This window comes from Nilaparvata lugens, chromosome X (assembly GCF_014356525.2).
Source record: "Nilaparvata lugens isolate BPH chromosome X, ASM1435652v1, whole genome shotgun sequence".
In the NCBI taxonomy this organism is placed as follows: domain Eukaryota; kingdom Metazoa; phylum Arthropoda; class Insecta; order Hemiptera; family Delphacidae; genus Nilaparvata; species Nilaparvata lugens.
The window spans coordinates 88,098,274-88,117,293 of NC_052518.1; the positions used below are offsets into that span (position 1 = coordinate 88,098,274).

Here is a 19,020-nt window from a genome sequence, read left to right on the forward strand (position 1 = left end):
TCAAAACCCACCTGAAACTAATTTTATTTACCATTAGGTCCATTATCTTCCTTTTCATCATCCATATATGAACCTATATGAAATTCCAATTTTACATACGGTATTGAATATAGTTTGTTATTGCTCAGAATTCAGAATCTCGTTTAATAAATTACTATTTGTTAAATATTTCATCATAAACTATTCAAATTTATTGCTATTCTAGACGAGCAGATTTTAGTATATTGTAGTTGTCTTTGATTTAATTGATAAATTCAGGCATCTGTGCTTTCAACTTAGAAACAATATACTTATATAACATCACTTCTGAAACTTCTTGAAATCCATTCGTGGATCCATAAAAACTTTGGTGAGAATTTTTACAGTTGAACCCAATATAGTGGAGCTCACGATACGAAGAAAAATTCATTGTATGGGGGTGTTCTTAATAACAATATTACTTTACATTGTAACTTGTAATACTTGAGTAATATTAAATTGATAGGTTACAAGGCTGACCCCTTACAGAGGAGAGTGCTGTCTCTTCCCTTTAAATTTACAGCTGTATGTAGTAGATATTTAGTAGTCTACTCGTCGTATTTCTGCCAAAATGTTACATTCATAGTGACTATCATTGGTTTCGAAATGTCATTTAGTGTACTGTTTAAGGATAGCCTGTTCTACTATTTCCACAGTGAAATATTTTTCTTTTGTATTATTAGTAGAAATTATAGTGATATCTATAAATCGTAGATATGTGTAGTAAGAATTATTTAAATTGCGGAGAAATACCCTAAATATTATGAAACTGCAGTTGCAGATATTGACAACAGAAATATTTTATTTTCCAATGAATTATCCAGTTTTATCATATGAATTAAGGACAACACTTTTGTAATTCACAGCAACTGCGTCAGTGAGTACAAAACAGCATTGAAGAACGTGAATACAGAGAAAATGTGGAGTATGTACCTTGCGACATTAATCAAGGTGCTGAATGACAACGTTCAGTTCCCGTTTCCTAATTACAAGAGAAAGCTGAATTTCCAAGCTTTCAGTGACGCTGATGAAGCTAACAATCTGTCAGAAAAGTACTATCTGCTATGGGTGAGTGCATTTATTACATCTCTGTTCATAAAAAAGAATAATATTCCAATATCAGTCTGTGTTACAGATACAATTCTTTTATTAACTCAATCTTGAGCATACCGGTATGATTAAAAAATTAAGTTTCAATTTAGTCAAGTAAGAACTTCAGTGAGTCAAATTTGAAATTAATTAAAAGAGAAATACTAGTAGAAATAAAATAAAAAGTCAGCTGGGTCAAATCAAATGAAATCATTGTGAAACCGCACAGAGCATAACCTAACCTAAAGGGATTGTCATAATTGCAACGTTTCATTGTTATGTCTTAAAAAGTAATGAAAAACTTCTGTTAACCATCTTGTATTGAAACTTATTACAGAATAGATGTTATTAACAACATGTATATTATAACTAATTCGAATAATATGTATTATAATCATCTGGTGTATGGCCGTCATCAGCGAATGTTACTACAGTTACATTTTCTCTCAAAAGGTAATAAAAATTACCCTTAGAAATGTTTCCATTCTGATAACTTGATAGTATCCAAATTGGAAAGCTTTGAATAATGTCACCAGTAAAGATTTCCCAAATACCTGTTGCACAGCCTTGATACGAATAAATGTTGCAATGCTCATCTAGTTCTCGTGTTTATTAAATAATAGATCGAGCAGCTCCGGAAAGACATGCCGTCTTTTGAACCGTTGAAAAAGTCGCAAGTTGATGACACAAAGAAGCAGACATCGGGCAGCCAAGACGACTCAACTCCTGAAGAGTTGGATGAATTCCCACCTCAGGTACACATTCAATTGCTTTCATTTGAACTATATTCACTGAAACTAACTCATTTAAGCTGTAAAATGACCAGTTTCTCATGCTGTTTCAATTGGAAAAAATCATCAATTTATTTTAGTACTAAGTAGGTGTAGTTGAACGTACTGACTAGCTTTTCTGTACCCTTTTGATAGATAAATTTCATCTGAGAGTTTACGTTCTGAAAGTGACAGCTATTTTATTAAGTTAAATTAGGATTGTACGTAAAAGTTACAAATCAGATTACCCTTTATAACTTATATTTTTTCATTTGTTACATGTTTCAACTTTGAATTCTTGAAATGTTAACAATAATAATTGAAATTATATGCTTGACAGTTGAGTAGCTTTGTCCAAATTTTTTTTAAATAAAGTTACATGAAAAGCACATATAAACACAACTTTTAGATTGGTACTTCCAGGTCACTCAGCCACTGGAGAGCATCTGGATTAAGAGTGAGGAGACCTGCAGCCCCAGTTGGGAAACTATATAGTGGGCACTCATCGGTAATATGGTGGAGCGTTTTCATTTCACCGCACTCACAATCTGCTGACTCCGCAAGACCCCATTTATGGATTGTCGCTTTTACCCTACTGCAACCAGTTCTTACCCTATTGAGGCGCACCCATTTTTCCTAGGCAGAGAGAAACCCGTCGAGAGGGAAGATACGTTGATCCTATCTCTATTCTCACCTCCCAACAGTTGGCATCGCTCTTGCCATGCAGTCAAGGCTTGCTGATTACTCATTCTGCAGCTCAGCCATGGAGCTTTACGGGATTTCAGTGTCAAAACTGGTTGAGCGTCAAGAAATTGATGAATGGGGAGAGACTGATTTCTCTCTATCTGATCCCATAATCTACTGGTAGATTTTGTGCGGAGGAGATCTAGCGGTTCTATGTGCGAGAGTACAGGTAGCCAATGTTGAGGTGTGGCCGGCAGTGATTCAGAAACTTCACGCATTGTCTTATTTAGCTCAACATCTATTAATTTGGTATGGCTGCTCTCATGACAGACTGGTGCGCAGTACTCTGCAACACTGTAGACTAATGTCAGAGCTGATTTTCGCAGGACCACTTGCGAGTTTGCTGATCAAATTATTGCGAGTTTGTATCTTATTTCTCATCATCTCGAGAACCACTAGCGTTGTATAATGATTTATGTGTTTTTGTATGACTAATAATTCATTATTTATTTTTTAGAATTGCAAATGTTTCTAAAATTGCCAATTTATTTTTATAAAAATGTAATTAGTTTGTTTAAATTACATCTTTTTAGATAGTTTTCAAAAATGTTGTTTTTAGAACATCTAATAAAGACTATTGACTATTTATGTATAGCCTATACATTATAGCATGTATATTATAATAACTGAAATTATTGTATTGCAGGAGAATTCAGGTGACAAGAGTACATCCTCAAAGAGTACAACTTGGGACACACTGCGCCAGGTCCTAGAGAAGGCGACAGAGAAACACAGCTCTAGTATTGCGCTTTGGGACAAGCGTCTCAGTCTGAACATGACGTGGGGTGACGATTCTGCTGTTGAGGCCATCTTTGAACAGGCAAACACATGTCTGCAGGAGAACTCGCTTCCGCTTTGGAAGCTGATGCTGCCATACTGGCAGCTCAGTGACCCCGATAAGGTAACCCGTGCTTTGCACTGCAGCTATAAAAAAAGTTAGCTGAAACGCTCTCACCTATTCTACTTGTTACTAAATTATGGTCTTCGGTTTTACTGTATCAGTATTAATGAGAATAGAAAAGTCAGTATCCATTTGGAAAGGGCTAACCGTTTGAAAAAGACTATGGCCTAAAACTAGACTTTGATAATAATGATCAAAATATTTTTGATTAAATTTATCCCATTATTCTGCATATTTTCAACCAATCGATTTCCACTAGCTATTTTCCTTTGGTATGAAAGATGCAGTTATCAAGCCTATAGCCTACCTAAGATTCCTAATTCTCTGGAAGTGAGAGATTTCCGCTCCATCAGCCTATTGTGCAATATTTAATCTTTAGAATATCTAATTCAAAAACAAGTAGCTAAATTTATGAATGATAATAATCTTTTTGACAACTATCAATCTGCAACTATCCTATTTAGTCTAAATATTTTACAAAAATAGTATTTCTATTGAGAAAAAATCTCAAAGATGCCTTCAATGGAGAAACCCGAGTTTCATCCTGTATGATCCACTTGTTAACCCAAGATAGTTCTGCTCTATGCTAATCCAGAATATCTACTTTCATTTTAATAACGAAATATGGTATCACTGTGTTGTCACATGGGACAATGAAAGAAATAGGTGCTAACATAGAAATAAACCAGGCTCATATCCTGTACTTGATCAATAGTGCCAGCTAAATAAAGATTCTCTGTGCTGTGTTTTTGCAGCTGTGGATCTTTCAACGGAAAATCCCATGCTTATCCCTGTGCTAAGACAGTAGCACCAGCCATCCTACCCTCCTTCAACCACAATATTATTGATAATACCTGAAATGTGAATCAATTAGTTTCTCCAAGACTTTCGAAAGGGTTATTTTTCAACAGATGTCCGCTTACTTGGAGAGTGAAAGGAGTCTTTATAATAAACAATATGGTTTCAGAAGGGGTGCATCAACTAAGTCGGCCACGTTTGATGTTATATCCGATTTGTTGGGGGCTCTGGATGGGTCGCGGAGGGCTGTGGGTGTCTTCTGTGACTTATCCAGAGCGTTCGAGATGGTCGATCATGAACTCCTTTTGAGTAAGCTTGAATATCCCCATCAGATGGGTCTGACACATGAGATTGAAGTTGTTCAGAATAAAGTTTTGAGATTGTTATTTTGTAGAAAAAAGAATCGTCCTTGTCCCTTGGGGTTTCCAACTGGTGTGTTGCGCAGCATGAGACTTTGGCATCCAGACGGAAGGTACTTTCTTGTTTATTCCTCTATGATCACCGTTCTCTCCTTTGTTCTCTCCATGGTCACCCTTTTTCCACTAACTTCTAATATTTTTTCCACTTCCTTTTTGCTCTCTTGTTTTCTATAGTTTTTTCATCACTTCTCTTATAATTAACCTTATGTAATACGTAGGTTATATTTTGTTATCTTATGTGGTTATAATTAATCTTATTGAATAATCAAAATTTAGTTTTATGAATTACCATTAACATTTATTAATCTATTCTTTCTCCAAGTAGCTATAATACTTTTTTCACATGTACCATTTTAATCCTTCTCTTTTATTACTTTTCAGTATTTATTTAATTTTTTTTCTTTATAATAATTTTTAATGATGTATTTCCTGTATTCATGAGTGCGTTTGGGCTGTTATGCCTGTTGCACTCCTAGATTTCTGTAAGAATAAATAAATAAATAAATATGGATTTAGAGGTCATTCAGAGGTTTTTTGAGATCCTATCTTGTGGATGGATACCAGGCTGTGAAAAATGATTGTAAGGGCTCTCAGGTACTTTCTGAATGGCAGCTGGTTAAGTGAGGGGTTCCTCAGGGCTCCATACATTGTTTAATATATTTGTCAACGACTTGCCCTACAATGTTGATAGTAAATTGGTGTTGTATGCTGACGACCCAACAATCTTACTTGAAGGAATCAACCATCAAGATGTCATTGAGAAGGCTAAGATTGCTATGCAGCAGCTCAATGGATGGTTTTATGATAATTCCTTGAAGCTCAATCAAAGCAAGACAAATTTTATTAAGTTTTTTCTCCATCTTTCTCCTGTAAGACCATATTCAAAGCACTCCATCGACTCACAGTTCCAGCGATATACTTCCTTGAAGTTGTGTTGTTTGTGTTTAAAAAACAAAAATATATTTAATGCTAACCGAATTTGTTATACTTATGAAACACGAGGTGAAAATACAGGTTTATTCTAGTTCCCTATCAATAGACTGACTCTTCTCGAAAAGGGGCCGTATTATTCAGGACTCAAGTGTTTTAATTGCATTCCAGAGGATATAAGGATGTGTAGCAGCTATAAGTTATTCGTATCAAAGATAATTAGGACACTGGTAGAGGCTTGTCCTTATACCATTGAGGAGTTTTTTAGAGCATTCATGTGACTCCATTCTTAAAATGACATGTTGTATGCCACTTGAGCACTGCTCACAATTTGTGGCTTCACACAACAAAAGTATAATAATAATTAGTGCAAAACCTGGAAGAAGTATGATGGAAAACAATAATTGCTATGAAAATATTACATTGTAATGAATTTCTCATAAAAAGTATATTATTTAAATGTATATCTATACATTATTCCTACTATCTAATTCCTAACATGATCTCCAGAACAAAATATTAAATGAGCCTAGAATTTATCTTTCAAATTTTCAAAAAGACAGTCTCACCTATTTACCTAAATAACCTAAAAACCTAAATTCAGGTTATTCGTGAAAATGAGCTATATCTAAAAACTAAAGATTTAAGAAACAAAATGTCAAAAGCCGACTGATATACTGAGTATTATGAATTTATTTCCGGTTCGTCATGGTACCTGAATGGTAACTCAGCAGGTAGACGAGAACCTTTCTATACCCTTTATCAAAGTTTTGCGCATGTCACAAAATTACAGTTGTGCGCATATGTCACAAAATTACAGTTGTGCGCATTTGTCATTTAAACCATCCAATTCTCAACTTTACTACCATACTCTATTGTTCTCTGATTCCGCGTCATTACCCATTACCCTCATTAGTGGCCCCAAGTGCTGGAAAGCAGTTATAGCTGATATTGAAACACCATCTGTTAGGCTAGTTACATACACATCGATTTTGGACTTACGATAGGCTACATCTTATGTGCGATGTCCGATGAGCAACGATAGGAAAAATAGTCCAATGTGTGACGGTAACCCTAGTGAAGGGAGAACACAAGCGGTAAATGGCTAGTCTTATGTGTAGACCCGCAATACGATATATTGATGATAATTATTGAATCAGGACCTACCACCTCCCAAAAAAGTAATCAGTTGTTAAACAATAACGTAATATTATTTGCCTTGTAACACTAAATTCATCTGATTCTTTACTGTATGTAAATAACCAGTAATTCGTTTTGCTACTTGAAATAAATTACTGCATGTCGGTATTTAAATGGCAAAATAGTTTGGTAATTTCATTTCAATAATTTTCTAAAATAGAGCTATGTTCAGCATAAAAAATTGATTTTTCATTGATTTATTGAAATTTCAGGTTGATAAATTACTGGAGAGGGGCTCAAATCAGATAGATCAGCCGAATTTATGCAACCCGCTGAGAGTAATTAGGCTGGAATGGGTTGCTCTGACCGAGGGACTGGCTGCTGCTCGCAAGCTTTATTTCGAAATCGTCCAAAAACCTCCCACTTCCATGCAGCTGCATCAAAAGATGATTGCGCTTGATACTATTCAGCCCAGAAAGAGCATCGAAAACATACGCATGTACTACATATTTCCGTGTGTCGAATTCGGCGCTGACAATATAGGTAGGTACTATGAAATCCTTATTTTAAAATTTCTATTTGTCGTACTGATGGAGAGAACCATTACCAAATAAATCAGAAAACATTGTGATGAAAACTTTACCATGGTGGCAAACCAATGGGACACCACTGATGATCTAATCTAATACGGGCTCAAATATCTTGATATATGATCAAAAATGTATTATGTAATATCTTACGATAGTCACTGTAAACGTTATACTAAACATAGTTTATTTATTTTATTTATTTATTTATGAGATAGAGCGAACAATACAATAGTCGGAAAAGAAAAAACAGGCTATTGCCCAAAACTTCTTCAATTTCCTGATTTTGTCACAAATCGTCCAAATATTATGAAGGTTATGTTCACTTCAATTTCAACACCAAATCTTCAATCTGAAACTATGAATCAGAATAAAACAAAGAATTTCAAATTTAGATAGATTGATAATGAAACTTCCGTTAAAACAAAAACCAAACTTCAAATATTCACAAAATATAGAATAAAATCACTTAAATTTTGAGCTCGAAAATCAAATATATGTTTATACATACATGTGGTATGTTCCAAAACAAATATTGTCGACCTTTTATGTGCAGGTTTTATATTTATTATGAAAAAATATTTTTTGTCAAAATTAATGGTGGTGCAATTTAGCAGTTTTTTGACAGAACTCAAACTTTACTGCTTGGAATAAGGCGCCAGCAAATTTGAATGAATCAAGTGGCTCAAGTGGTGTTGTGTGTTTAGGCTATTTGTCAATAGATGAGAACTTTTTGATAATAAAAGCCGTAGCAGACACGTTGAGAAAATTGATACAGTTTCCAATGATACTATGAGAAAGATTATTGGGACATTGAGACCAACAGACCTTAGGAGGATTCATGCCTCCAGATCTTAGGAGGGTTGAGAAGATGTAGGTTCATTTCCCAGTTGCAACAAATTCATGGAGGTCTCCCAGACTCTAGAGATTTGGCTAACCCTCCACAAAGGCGCCTCAAGTTAAAGATATACTTAAGACTTGATGAACAGGAAGAAATAAGCAGTGTGAAGGAGTTATGGAGACTGAGATGGTTGCAGGGAGAGGTTAAGAACAGAAGTCTTGTGGATGACCCCAATGACATTGTCCCTGGCACCCTGCTGAGGTGTAAAGGTGAAGAGTGGTGTGGCCTTAACCGGTTCAGGACGCAGGGTAGTAAGGTGTGCTGAGCTGACGACAGCATAGCAATACACCTCTGACCCTCTGTGCCAATGTGCCCGTCTTGGGAACATGAAATGTGGTAAATTGTCCGATGCACAATTTACCCGGTGAAAAGTTTTGCGTCCCTTGGGAAAAGTTTTAACAGATTCTGTACCAGAAACTAGTTCCAGTAACAAATTCCTGCCAACAGTCGAAGCCTGGTAAATTGTGACAGTTCACATTTCAAGAGCTCTGATTGGTCGATTGCATTGTAGCATGTCTGCTTGCTTCTCTGCGCTTGTGTAGGCAAAACAAGCTATCTTCTGTTTTCTTCACATTTTAGAACCATTCTATTGTCTATCGAACTATTATGAAAAATCAACCTGTCCTGAAACCATTATGATAATAATAATAATAATAATAAAATGTTTCCATTTACAACATAGCCAACCTAGAACCTATAAAGTATTCTTCGATCTGTTATAGCCAACATAGAATATTTGCGTGCACCAGCAACAGCTACTTGATTTGGATTTGTACTATTGCTTTAAACTATAAAATTAATTTTATAATTGAAATAGTTATTATGATAACACACTACAGCGGCCTTTGTTAATATTTACGCAGTTACTCTATGACACTCTTTGGTCGAAATTAATTTCAAAAGTGCTCGCCAAAAACTTGAACCGAAGATCTGAAGCGATGTTCCATGGGAACAATTTGCACCAGTCACGTGATTGAACAATTTAACACTGGAACAAGAATAATTTACAACTTTTTCGTGTTCCCAGACCGTGGCCAATGTGTTCAAATTCAATCTATGCAACACCTGATATCTGAGAGTGCATAGTACACATATCATGGAGAACTGGCTTAAGTACAGGCTGCTGGAGAGGAGGCTTGTCAGTGGCGGGACGATGACAAACTGGGCTGACGACAAAGTGGGCTACCGACAAAGTTGCATCCGTTAAACTGGGCTGTATTCCTTAGAGTGCCAGTTTGGCGGTGCATGCAACGACAAACTGGCACTTCCGAGATTTTGTCACCAAACGACAAAGTTGCACGCCGCCAAACTGGGCTACTTTTAAGTCCTGATGTGATTAGTTTATAGATAGGTGTTTTACAAACAGATACATGCTGGGATTATGAAGACAAAGTACTCTTCATATTTGCAGAAGACATAAGTACATTATACATGATAAATTATAAATAATTATTAATAATTATAACAAGGAGGGGGCCCCCTAGTTTGAGAATTTTAACCAACCATTTTTTCACATCGCGTGATAACTGATTCTTCTTAGGCCTCCAAGGCAGTTCAAAAGTAATATGTATAAAAAATATTGAGGACGAAGACTTTGCAAAAGTTTCTGGGTTATCTTCAAATTAATGTAGTTGATAAGATTTTTATCACAATTTATATGCCTAGTCCAACAGAATAGTATGATAATGTTCTGCTTACATGATCTGAAATGTGTCATAGGCTGCTAAACTCGAATTTTTAACTCCAAAAGCTTCTAAAATTGATTCCAACTAGCAAACAAAAATATTCAGTGGCTCCAGAACATACTTGATTATATAAGTATTTAATTATTATTGGCTTATGAATGCATATGCATATACAGAGTGGGTGAAAAGTCCGAGAACGGCTTAATATCTCATACACAATAGTTATTTGTGCAACTAGTGCACAAAGTGACAGTTTGCTGCACTGAAAGAAACGTTTATGGCTTCTTGAGTGCAGCAGAGGAACTTTGCTCACGTATTTCACATTAAACTTTTCCTACAGCTCACATTAAACTTTTCCTACAGTTACCATTGAATATGAGAAGTGGTTGATTAAATGATTATGGGTAAAATGATGGCTGAAATCCATCAAATCTTTGTGTGTGTGATGCTGTTATTAATAACAACCTTAATTCATTTAAAAATTGATAATCCAATTGAAGTTGAAAATTCTCAGCCAAAGTTCTCATTTTTATTCATTCAAGAATCAGAAAAAATACAGATAGAACAAAAAATTCGCATTCAAAATACATGCCAACAGCTGATTGGGATGGCTGCAAGATGGCTGCAAAGACGTTAAAGAGGATAAGAGGTATCTTTAAGGTCTTTGGATGGCTGAACCGACAAGCGCGCAACCTAGCGGGAAGAATCGTACCTAAGTTTGTTTCATCCAGCTACTGAAGCAGGATTCAGAAATTTAGACTTTTGTTCAAATTACCGAGAAAAATGCTCAAAGTAAACTGAAAAATATTTATAAAAATAACATAGACAACAGAGAATATTTATTGTAGTATTGTTGTTTTTTATTATTTTTATTTATATGAATATCGAACGGTAATCATTTAACCTCAAAATTCGAATTTTATAATGTATATTTGCTACTTTTCTCATTTCGTGCAGTTGAATAATAATTATCAATAGAAAAGAACTAGTATTTATTATTAAATAATGAGAATTCGTAAATGATGATTATTTAATTATGATTTTGATGAACATTATTCTTGTTTTGGATTTCTAGATTGGGATTTTATCATAAATGTAGGGTAGCCATTGAAATGATTCTTTTCTAAATCTAACCACAGTCATTGTTACCAACTTAATTTTTGTTTTCGTGCACTAATCCACCATATAACCCACCAACTATTTTGTGTTGCCATGTTGCAAAACTGGAGTGCAGAAGAATTTTTTTTCTACAACTGCGCGTAAAGAAAGCATTTACACACTCAATTCTCCTCGTAAAAAAGCTTATTTCTGAGGAGAATCTACTTTTTCGCTCGCTAACCATCCGCGCAAGCGCAGTAGATTTACTTTACGCTCCCAAATCATTTGCGCATGTGCAGAAGAGTTTCTTTACGCTTCCTAATCAGCTGATTGTAAGCAGCTCGCCAAAAAGTCAGATCTTAACCTAAAAAGTCGATAATTGTAACTCCGCTGATATAAGTAATTTAACAGGTTTGGACAGTTGTAGAAAAAATTTTGTATGTAATTCGCGCGTAATGCTTCTTTATCGCTCTTGCAAAATTATCACGCTCCGCGCGAGCGATAGAGTCGCGCATTACGCTCTTAATACATAAATAGCTATTCCCGCACTAGAGCGGAAAAGTGAATCTTTGGGTATTGTAATCAGTACAGGAACAGCAACTTTCCGAGGTAGCTGTAGGAAAACATAATTTGACGGTGGGTATGATTGAGGATCCTACTCAAATTGAAAAAACTACTTTTTAATTACTTTAAAAATCTGGTCTGTCATATTGAATGCAACTTCATTTTTTTAAATAGGAAGGTGGTCGTGAGATACATGATTTCGATAGGGAATTTGAAGAAAAAAATGAATGGCGAAAACCGCATATCGATATCTCAAACCGTTTCGGAAATATTCACATTATTAATCAATACTATTCTAAGCAGAAAAGAGAGAAAAAAGTCTGAGAACGGCTTAGTATATCATAAAAAGGAGTGATTACAAGGTGGGTGAGATTGGTGATGTTACTCGAATTGAAAATACTACTTTACTATGACTTTAAAAATCTGGTCCGCCATCTTGGATCCGCCATTTTGAATGCAACTTTTTTTAAATAGGAAGGTGGTCATGAGATACATGATTTCGATACGGAATTTCAAGGAAAAATGAATGGCGAAAACAGCACATCGATATCGTAAACCGTTCAGAAGATATTCACATTATCAATCAGTACCATGCAAATCAGAAATGAAATACATGAGTGGTATTGATTGATAGTGTGAATATCTTCTAAACGGTTTGAGATATCGATTTGCGGTTTTCGCCATTCATTTTTCCTTGAAATTCCGTATCGAAATCATGTATCACATGACCACCTTCCAATTTAAAAAATAAATTTGCATTCAAAATGGCGGACCAGATTTTTAAAGTCATTGTAAAGTAGTTTTTTCAATTTGAGTAGGATCCCCAATCACACCCACCGAATTTTTAGATGTACCATGTTAGGACAAGTGTGTTGAACATGTGTGAACACACACTGTTCTGTCACCAGGGAAAGGCTTCGCCATATTATTTTGAGGTTATTGTTTTGTATTTTCGATTTTTTCTGTTTATTTTTCTTCGCTGCTCTGTTGGAGGCTACCTAAATTATTTTTGTATTATTATAACTGAAATTTTCCATTGGTTTATTTATTGTTAATGTTATTTTATTTAATAGTAGAAGCCGCTGTCAATCAGCCGTTTTTTGTTCAAAGTCTTTCGCTGATGCCTCAACATGCATGACGAGCATGTGTGTACACACTTTTCCTGTCGTTAATGGCCACCTTAGTAAGCTGAACAGGCCTTCTATGATGTGCTTTACTTTTTCAGATGTGTGGATGAACTATTTCAAGTTTGAGAAGAAACACGGCAATTACTCAAATATTGCAGACATCTACGGCCAGGCCTGCTCCAAACTGAATGACTCTCTCATCGAAGAATTCAAAAACGAATATAACGTGGAATTAAAGAAGCCCTAAATCGGTTGACATTCACGGAATCCAGTTTTCCGAAGATCTCAATTATATTATACAGTATTATGATTGTTGTTATTGTATTTGTATTTGTAAGTGTGTGTAAATGAGTGATTGAATTGACACTCCCATCCCATAACTTCATAACTATAAACAAAGTACTTGCCACTTTTTGCTATCCTAAATGAACTTATTCATATAATTTTGAAATGTATAGTTCCTTTATTGCCAAATCAGTATTTATATATATATATATATATATATATATATATATATATATATATATATATATATATATATATATAAATACTATATAAATACTATATATATATATATATATATATATATATATATATATATATATATATATATATATATTATAAATGTGTTATAAATTATGAATGTGTAACTTAGTTAATTATTGCGTTTGTCAATTCATGATTAATCATATAGATGTATAAGTATCGAATCCTATATATTTTGGGACCGGTATTATGAATTATGATTATTATTCGAATTATGAATTATTATTCGTTCTCGGACAAAGTGAATTATGTATTACCAAATATTTATTAATTAATTACCAATTATTGGTACACTTACTTACTATTCTTTATTTATTCAGCTAATGGAATTTAATAAGTTGCTAGACATTTTTTCTTATTCACGAATTACTGTAGAATAATTATATTAAGTATGACATGAAAGTGTCATTGTTGTGTGTTGTGAACTGCGTGAGCAAGAAAACGTTTTATGTACAAGAGATTTTCAGTTCATATCAAATCGTATTAGTAAGTATTTAGGAGGAGTAACAGTCGATAGTTGAATTTTTGCATATTGACTCTTAATTTACCGAGCATGATTACAGGCCTATTTTGAATTCTTCAAGATTTTTGTTGGCCAAGTTTTTAGTTAGACCCTTGCGAAGCACGGGTTTCCTGCTAGTACCCAATAAAGCAAAGAGGATGGTGTATATAGCCTTGGGAGAATCCGTTGTGCAATTCTCTTGCATATGAAAACCATTTGAATCGATGCAAGGTTTTGAATATAAAGGATTTTATTTTTGTTTACTTTGATAATAGAAAAGTAAATCAGTAATAAATTATTATTTTATTTTCCAGTAAGAAATTATTTAGTTCTGAATGTTAGTCAGTATGACTATTTAAGGAATGAGAGCTATGTTTTACCATTCACTTCAATACCTTAATCTATATCGGTAAAAAAACATTCAATGATTTACCAGAAATTTTAATAGTTTTAATAAGTTTTTTAATATGCGCTAACTAAACATAAATTTAAAAATTTGTTTGCATAATAATAATTATTATTATTATTATTATGTTCATATATTTATGCTTTATATCTTGAACTTTCAGCAGTGAGAACATAAGCTATTTTTTCGACATGTAATTCAGTATCAAATTGGGAATAGAATAGTTTTGGGCGATGCATGTTATTCTTTCTCAATCATATTTATATAATTTGTATATTGTATCCACGAATGAATAAAATAATTAAATTCATGAATAATTGTTGTAATGATTTACCAGATAATTGTGCTAAGTTTGTTAATATATGGGCTTACTGAAAATAAATTTAAAATTTGGTTAGATAATTAATTATGCTCATAATGAAATGCATGAATAATTGTTGTAAGCAATTTCGCTTTACTTTTTCTCTATATAAGTCCAGGTTAACACTTTTGTTGAAAGCTGAGCCTACAATTAATTAGTTAATATCATGATAATATTTAGCTGTTCAGTAAATTCTTGCAACAATGAAATATAATTATATGTTTTTATTTATATTTGAATTTACATGTTTTGTATGTATGTTACCTTGTCAAGTTTGCTTAAGGTACCTTATTGATTCAATAAACGTTTCTTCTATTATATCCTATTATTAAATAATCCTGAATTGCATTTTCGAGTGTATTCCTTGAAAATGTTAGAATAGTGGAAAATTTAGTCCTGATTTTCATTTAGACCACCAGAATGGGTCGCCAGTTGGTCATCAGGTGTCCGAGCGAGTGGTGGACCATTACTGTGTGTACGTATTGGTATTCGTGGGACATTACAATACGTGTTCGTATTGTAATCATTACTAGATTAGCCAGCCGAAACACCAGATTCTGGCGGCCTGCTTGTGTCTCAGCTTTATTTATACTCGGTCACCACTGGTGTCCTACTGGTGACCCAGCCTGATGGCCTAATTAAACAACATTTGAAATTGAGAGGAAGAAATTTATTTTCCTCTTTCTATGAAAAGAGATTGGGAAAGTGGTAGACGTTACTTCAATACTCTTAAAAGTACTATCTTTGCAGACCCAGACTATTTATAATGACTATTTATGGTGAAACTGCAGATTACATTGCCAGCTCCACACTCTCGCCATGCCGCTTGACAAGCACATCCACTCGGGTGAAGTGAAGGTGAGCGGTGGTTAAGTAGCCATTCACACTCGCATTTGTACGCACTTGCAAGAGTGTGGAAGCGAGATGATGGACAGTGCCATTATCTTTCCAACTTGCTGTTTATACTAGCAAAGTCGTACGGCTAGCATTATGCTCCACGCATATTTTTAAATTTATTTTTTTTCTAATTTTTGTCAGTTATTTTCTCAATTGTTTAGTATAGATTTTAATTATATTTAACAAAATATTGTTTTTAAAATAAGGATGATTTATAGATCATTAATTGAAAGAAAGTTATCTTTTCATTCCTTCATCACAACCTAATAATATGGAAATGAAATAAGACTTCTCCAACTTTTTCTGGGGTTTATGAGTGCTCCTCGTCCTTGTGATGTAGGTGGCGATTTGAAACGAAATGAAACAAATAGAACGACATTGGATGATATATTACTATGTTTATTATTAGGCTGAGGGAAAATGTATCAAAAGTTACAGGGTTTTAAACTCAACATGAGAAAACTTGTGTTGTTGACAGTGATTTGCAGTAACCTTTAACTCTGGACTTTCCCGTCATGTTCACAAAAGGGAAAACTGATAAAGTTATTGTTTTTATTGTGATCTCAGCAAATGATGTTCGTGTGATGATTAACACTAGTGACTACTGCCTACTGTACAATGTATGTTATATTATCAATGAATTGAACACTGTCGATTTTTTTCCCTTGATGGAGTGAAAAATGCATTATGTATTATTTTGAACCTTGTCGCGTATTTATGAAAATCACAATTAATAGAAATAATCAAATAAAACCTAGATAATACATTTGTATGTATGTCACGCTGGACGTTCTAGGAACGCTAAAGATTAAAATATTCTTCAAGGTCGTTGTCACTATGATCATTCAACTCATAAAATTGAGTACCGATAGCTTAGAATATTAGGTACATCTCACAGGTACTTGCAAACATTCATTATAGCTGTTATATAGCTATGGTGAATGTGATATTTTTGAGCTCAAAATTTAAGTGTTTTCATTCTTTATTTTGTGAATTTATAGTTTGTTTCATGTTTTTAAGAAACTTTTATTATTAATCCATCCAAATTTAAAATTGTTTGTTTTATTCTAATTTATATTTTAGATTGTGATTTGGTGTAGAAATTTGAATGGACATAACCTATAATATTTGGACAATTTAAAACTAAATTGGGAAAATGAAGAAGTTTTAGGCAATAGTCTGTTTTTTCTTTTCCGATTCTTGTATTTTTTGCTAACCTTATAAATAAATAAATAAATGATTGATATAGGATGATATCCCAATTAAATGTAAAGAGATTCACATATTTTTTACTGGTAAGCTACGTCTTTATTACTGTGAATAAGGTTCTTTATTACTGAAAAATATATGTAGAAAATAATTGTTTTAACTGAAAATACCCTTATCCCTTATTTACAATCTTCATGGAATACTATGTCCTTTTTTACAAAAACTGAACTTTGCCACGGTTAATTTTCAGTTATTCTTATGATTTATCAAATAACTTTCAATGTAGATTAATGACAGCCAATAAGGCCTTGGTTGGATTTATTTTATCCGAATATTTCTTATTTTAATTTGGTCAAAATGTTATAAGAAAATAAAAATGCATGTATAACTATAACATCACATGCTACTCATCCATTAAGCACAATTGTGGGATCGATGGCGTCATAAAACTCAAAACACGTAGGTAATTCAACATATATAAGCTGACCGTTTATATGGTATCGATTCAGTGACCGCTTTAAGTAAAAATATTCAAATTATCACACATTCATTTACACTGTAATATGCCTTGTCACACAACAGCTTCCGGACGATTCTCTTAGAGACGGCGGCCTCATCAAACTGCTTCACCCCAGGAAGCAGCTTATTAAAGAATTTTAGTGCAGAAATCCTCTGGCCTGTGATCGGTGGAGGCGTCTCCTGGGGACACGGCGCCTGGTGTCGTGGTGGTGGATGTCACGACGGACAGCTAGGGTAGGTAGGTATGATGTATCCACTTGACATACACCTAGCACAGGAGGATGTAATAGCTGATGACCATCGGTACACCAAGGCGAGCAAAAATGGGCTTACAGAAGGCAAGATGATCACAGCCTGTTATGATTTTTTCGCCACACTTGGATGTAATGAGCTGGTTTACGTGCGTCATATGGTGGCCGAAAGTGATTGTTTTCCGACCAGGCCGGTAAAACTTTACGGCCCTAGGGCTGTAAAATGACCTTGAATAACAGCTGATTCTGATTTGATATGAACGGGTTTACAAAATAGTTTTTGAAACAGAATCAGTTTATGCTTCTAGAATTGAATAAAGTATTTTGCAATAAGATACTATCATTTAATTTGGATGAATGAAATACAAATAAGATATTATAAACTACTCAAATTCAATTTTCAGAGTATAATAGAATCTAACCTCAAACCTCATAGTACTGCGTTTATCACAAAACCTGGTGGATAGTTTTGGAACTACTTGGGCAATATCCATGGTGCTGAACGTTTTAACAAATAGTTTATGAAACAGAATCAGTTATGCTTCTAGAATTGAATAAAGTATTCTGCAGTAATATACTATCATTTTATTTGGATGAATGAAATAGAGGTAAGATATCTTCTTCTTCTATATAATAAGAGAGAGTGGGGTTGTGTTTGTTCGCATCAAAACATGTCAACTTGTGGATTACATACCGGAAAAACGGGAATGATTTAGATCTCCAAATTTTGAACATAGATTCTAAAAATATCAATCTCGTGCACCTGGAAGCCCAAATTTCTATTTTCCTTCTAGATTTTTCAGAATATTAATGTTCAAATTCATCTATGCTACCGTAGGCTAATTGAAGTTCCATAGCCCAAAGTGTGTATTTTTATCAGCAGGTTATAAGACTACCATTTACCAACGTCTAAGTAGCGCAGCGGTAAGAAGCTTGCTTACGGAGCGATGGTACCTCGGTTCAAATCCCCCGATGCTTCCCATTTTTTTGTTCTTAATTTTTTCCCTCGAAACGTATTATTATCAATTATTTTTTGAAGGAATTTGTTTTCATTACTATTGAACTTGGATTTTATCAAATAATTATTTTCAATGTAAAATTTTGTCACCAGTACAAATGAATTGGACATAGTCTTCATGCTGTAGGCCTATAATTTATTGAATTTCATAAGAAAAACATGAATAGATCACAATAAAATGAGTAATAATTTTTATTCTTCAGTTATAATGTAGGCTACTATCAGACACGAATTCCCAGTGAAACGAGTATTTTAGGTATTTTTTTGGAATTGGGAAAACAAGAGGCTGCCTGATTCAAATTGAGGAGGATCCTAATAGAACTAAAATTTATTGATGTATTGGAAAAATCAATATGATTCTGTGAGGTTTCCAAGTATTATGTATTCTTCAGTTTTCTATACTTTAATAACTAGATACTAATAACTATACTAATAGCTAGAGCTATGACCTTCCACTTTTGTTTTCGGAACTGCTTAATAAACAATTATTCTCATATATATTGTTTATTTCTCTGTGTGGCGAAAAATAGCGTTCGCACC

The 19,020-nt window shown here is 33.9% G+C and overlaps 1 protein-coding gene across 1 annotated transcript in view; it reads left to right on the forward strand.

Annotated features, from left to right (window-relative positions):
* The window catches only part of LOC111053269 (U3 small nucleolar RNA-associated protein 6 homolog), a 29,766-nt gene extending 16,498 nt beyond the window's left edge, over positions 1–13,268 (forward strand). The window contains exons 7-11 of the mRNA XM_022340118.2: positions 885–1,086; positions 1,731–1,862; positions 3,268–3,522; positions 7,082–7,352; positions 12,870–13,268. Coding sequence (XP_022195810.1) covers positions 885–1,086; positions 1,731–1,862; positions 3,268–3,522; positions 7,082–7,352; positions 12,870–13,018 — 1,009 coding nt within the window. The 3' untranslated portion in view covers positions 13,019–13,268. The remainder of the gene's footprint in view (positions 1–884; positions 1,087–1,730; positions 1,863–3,267; positions 3,523–7,081; positions 7,353–12,869) is intronic.
* Positions 13,269–19,020: the final 5,752 nt, after the last annotated feature.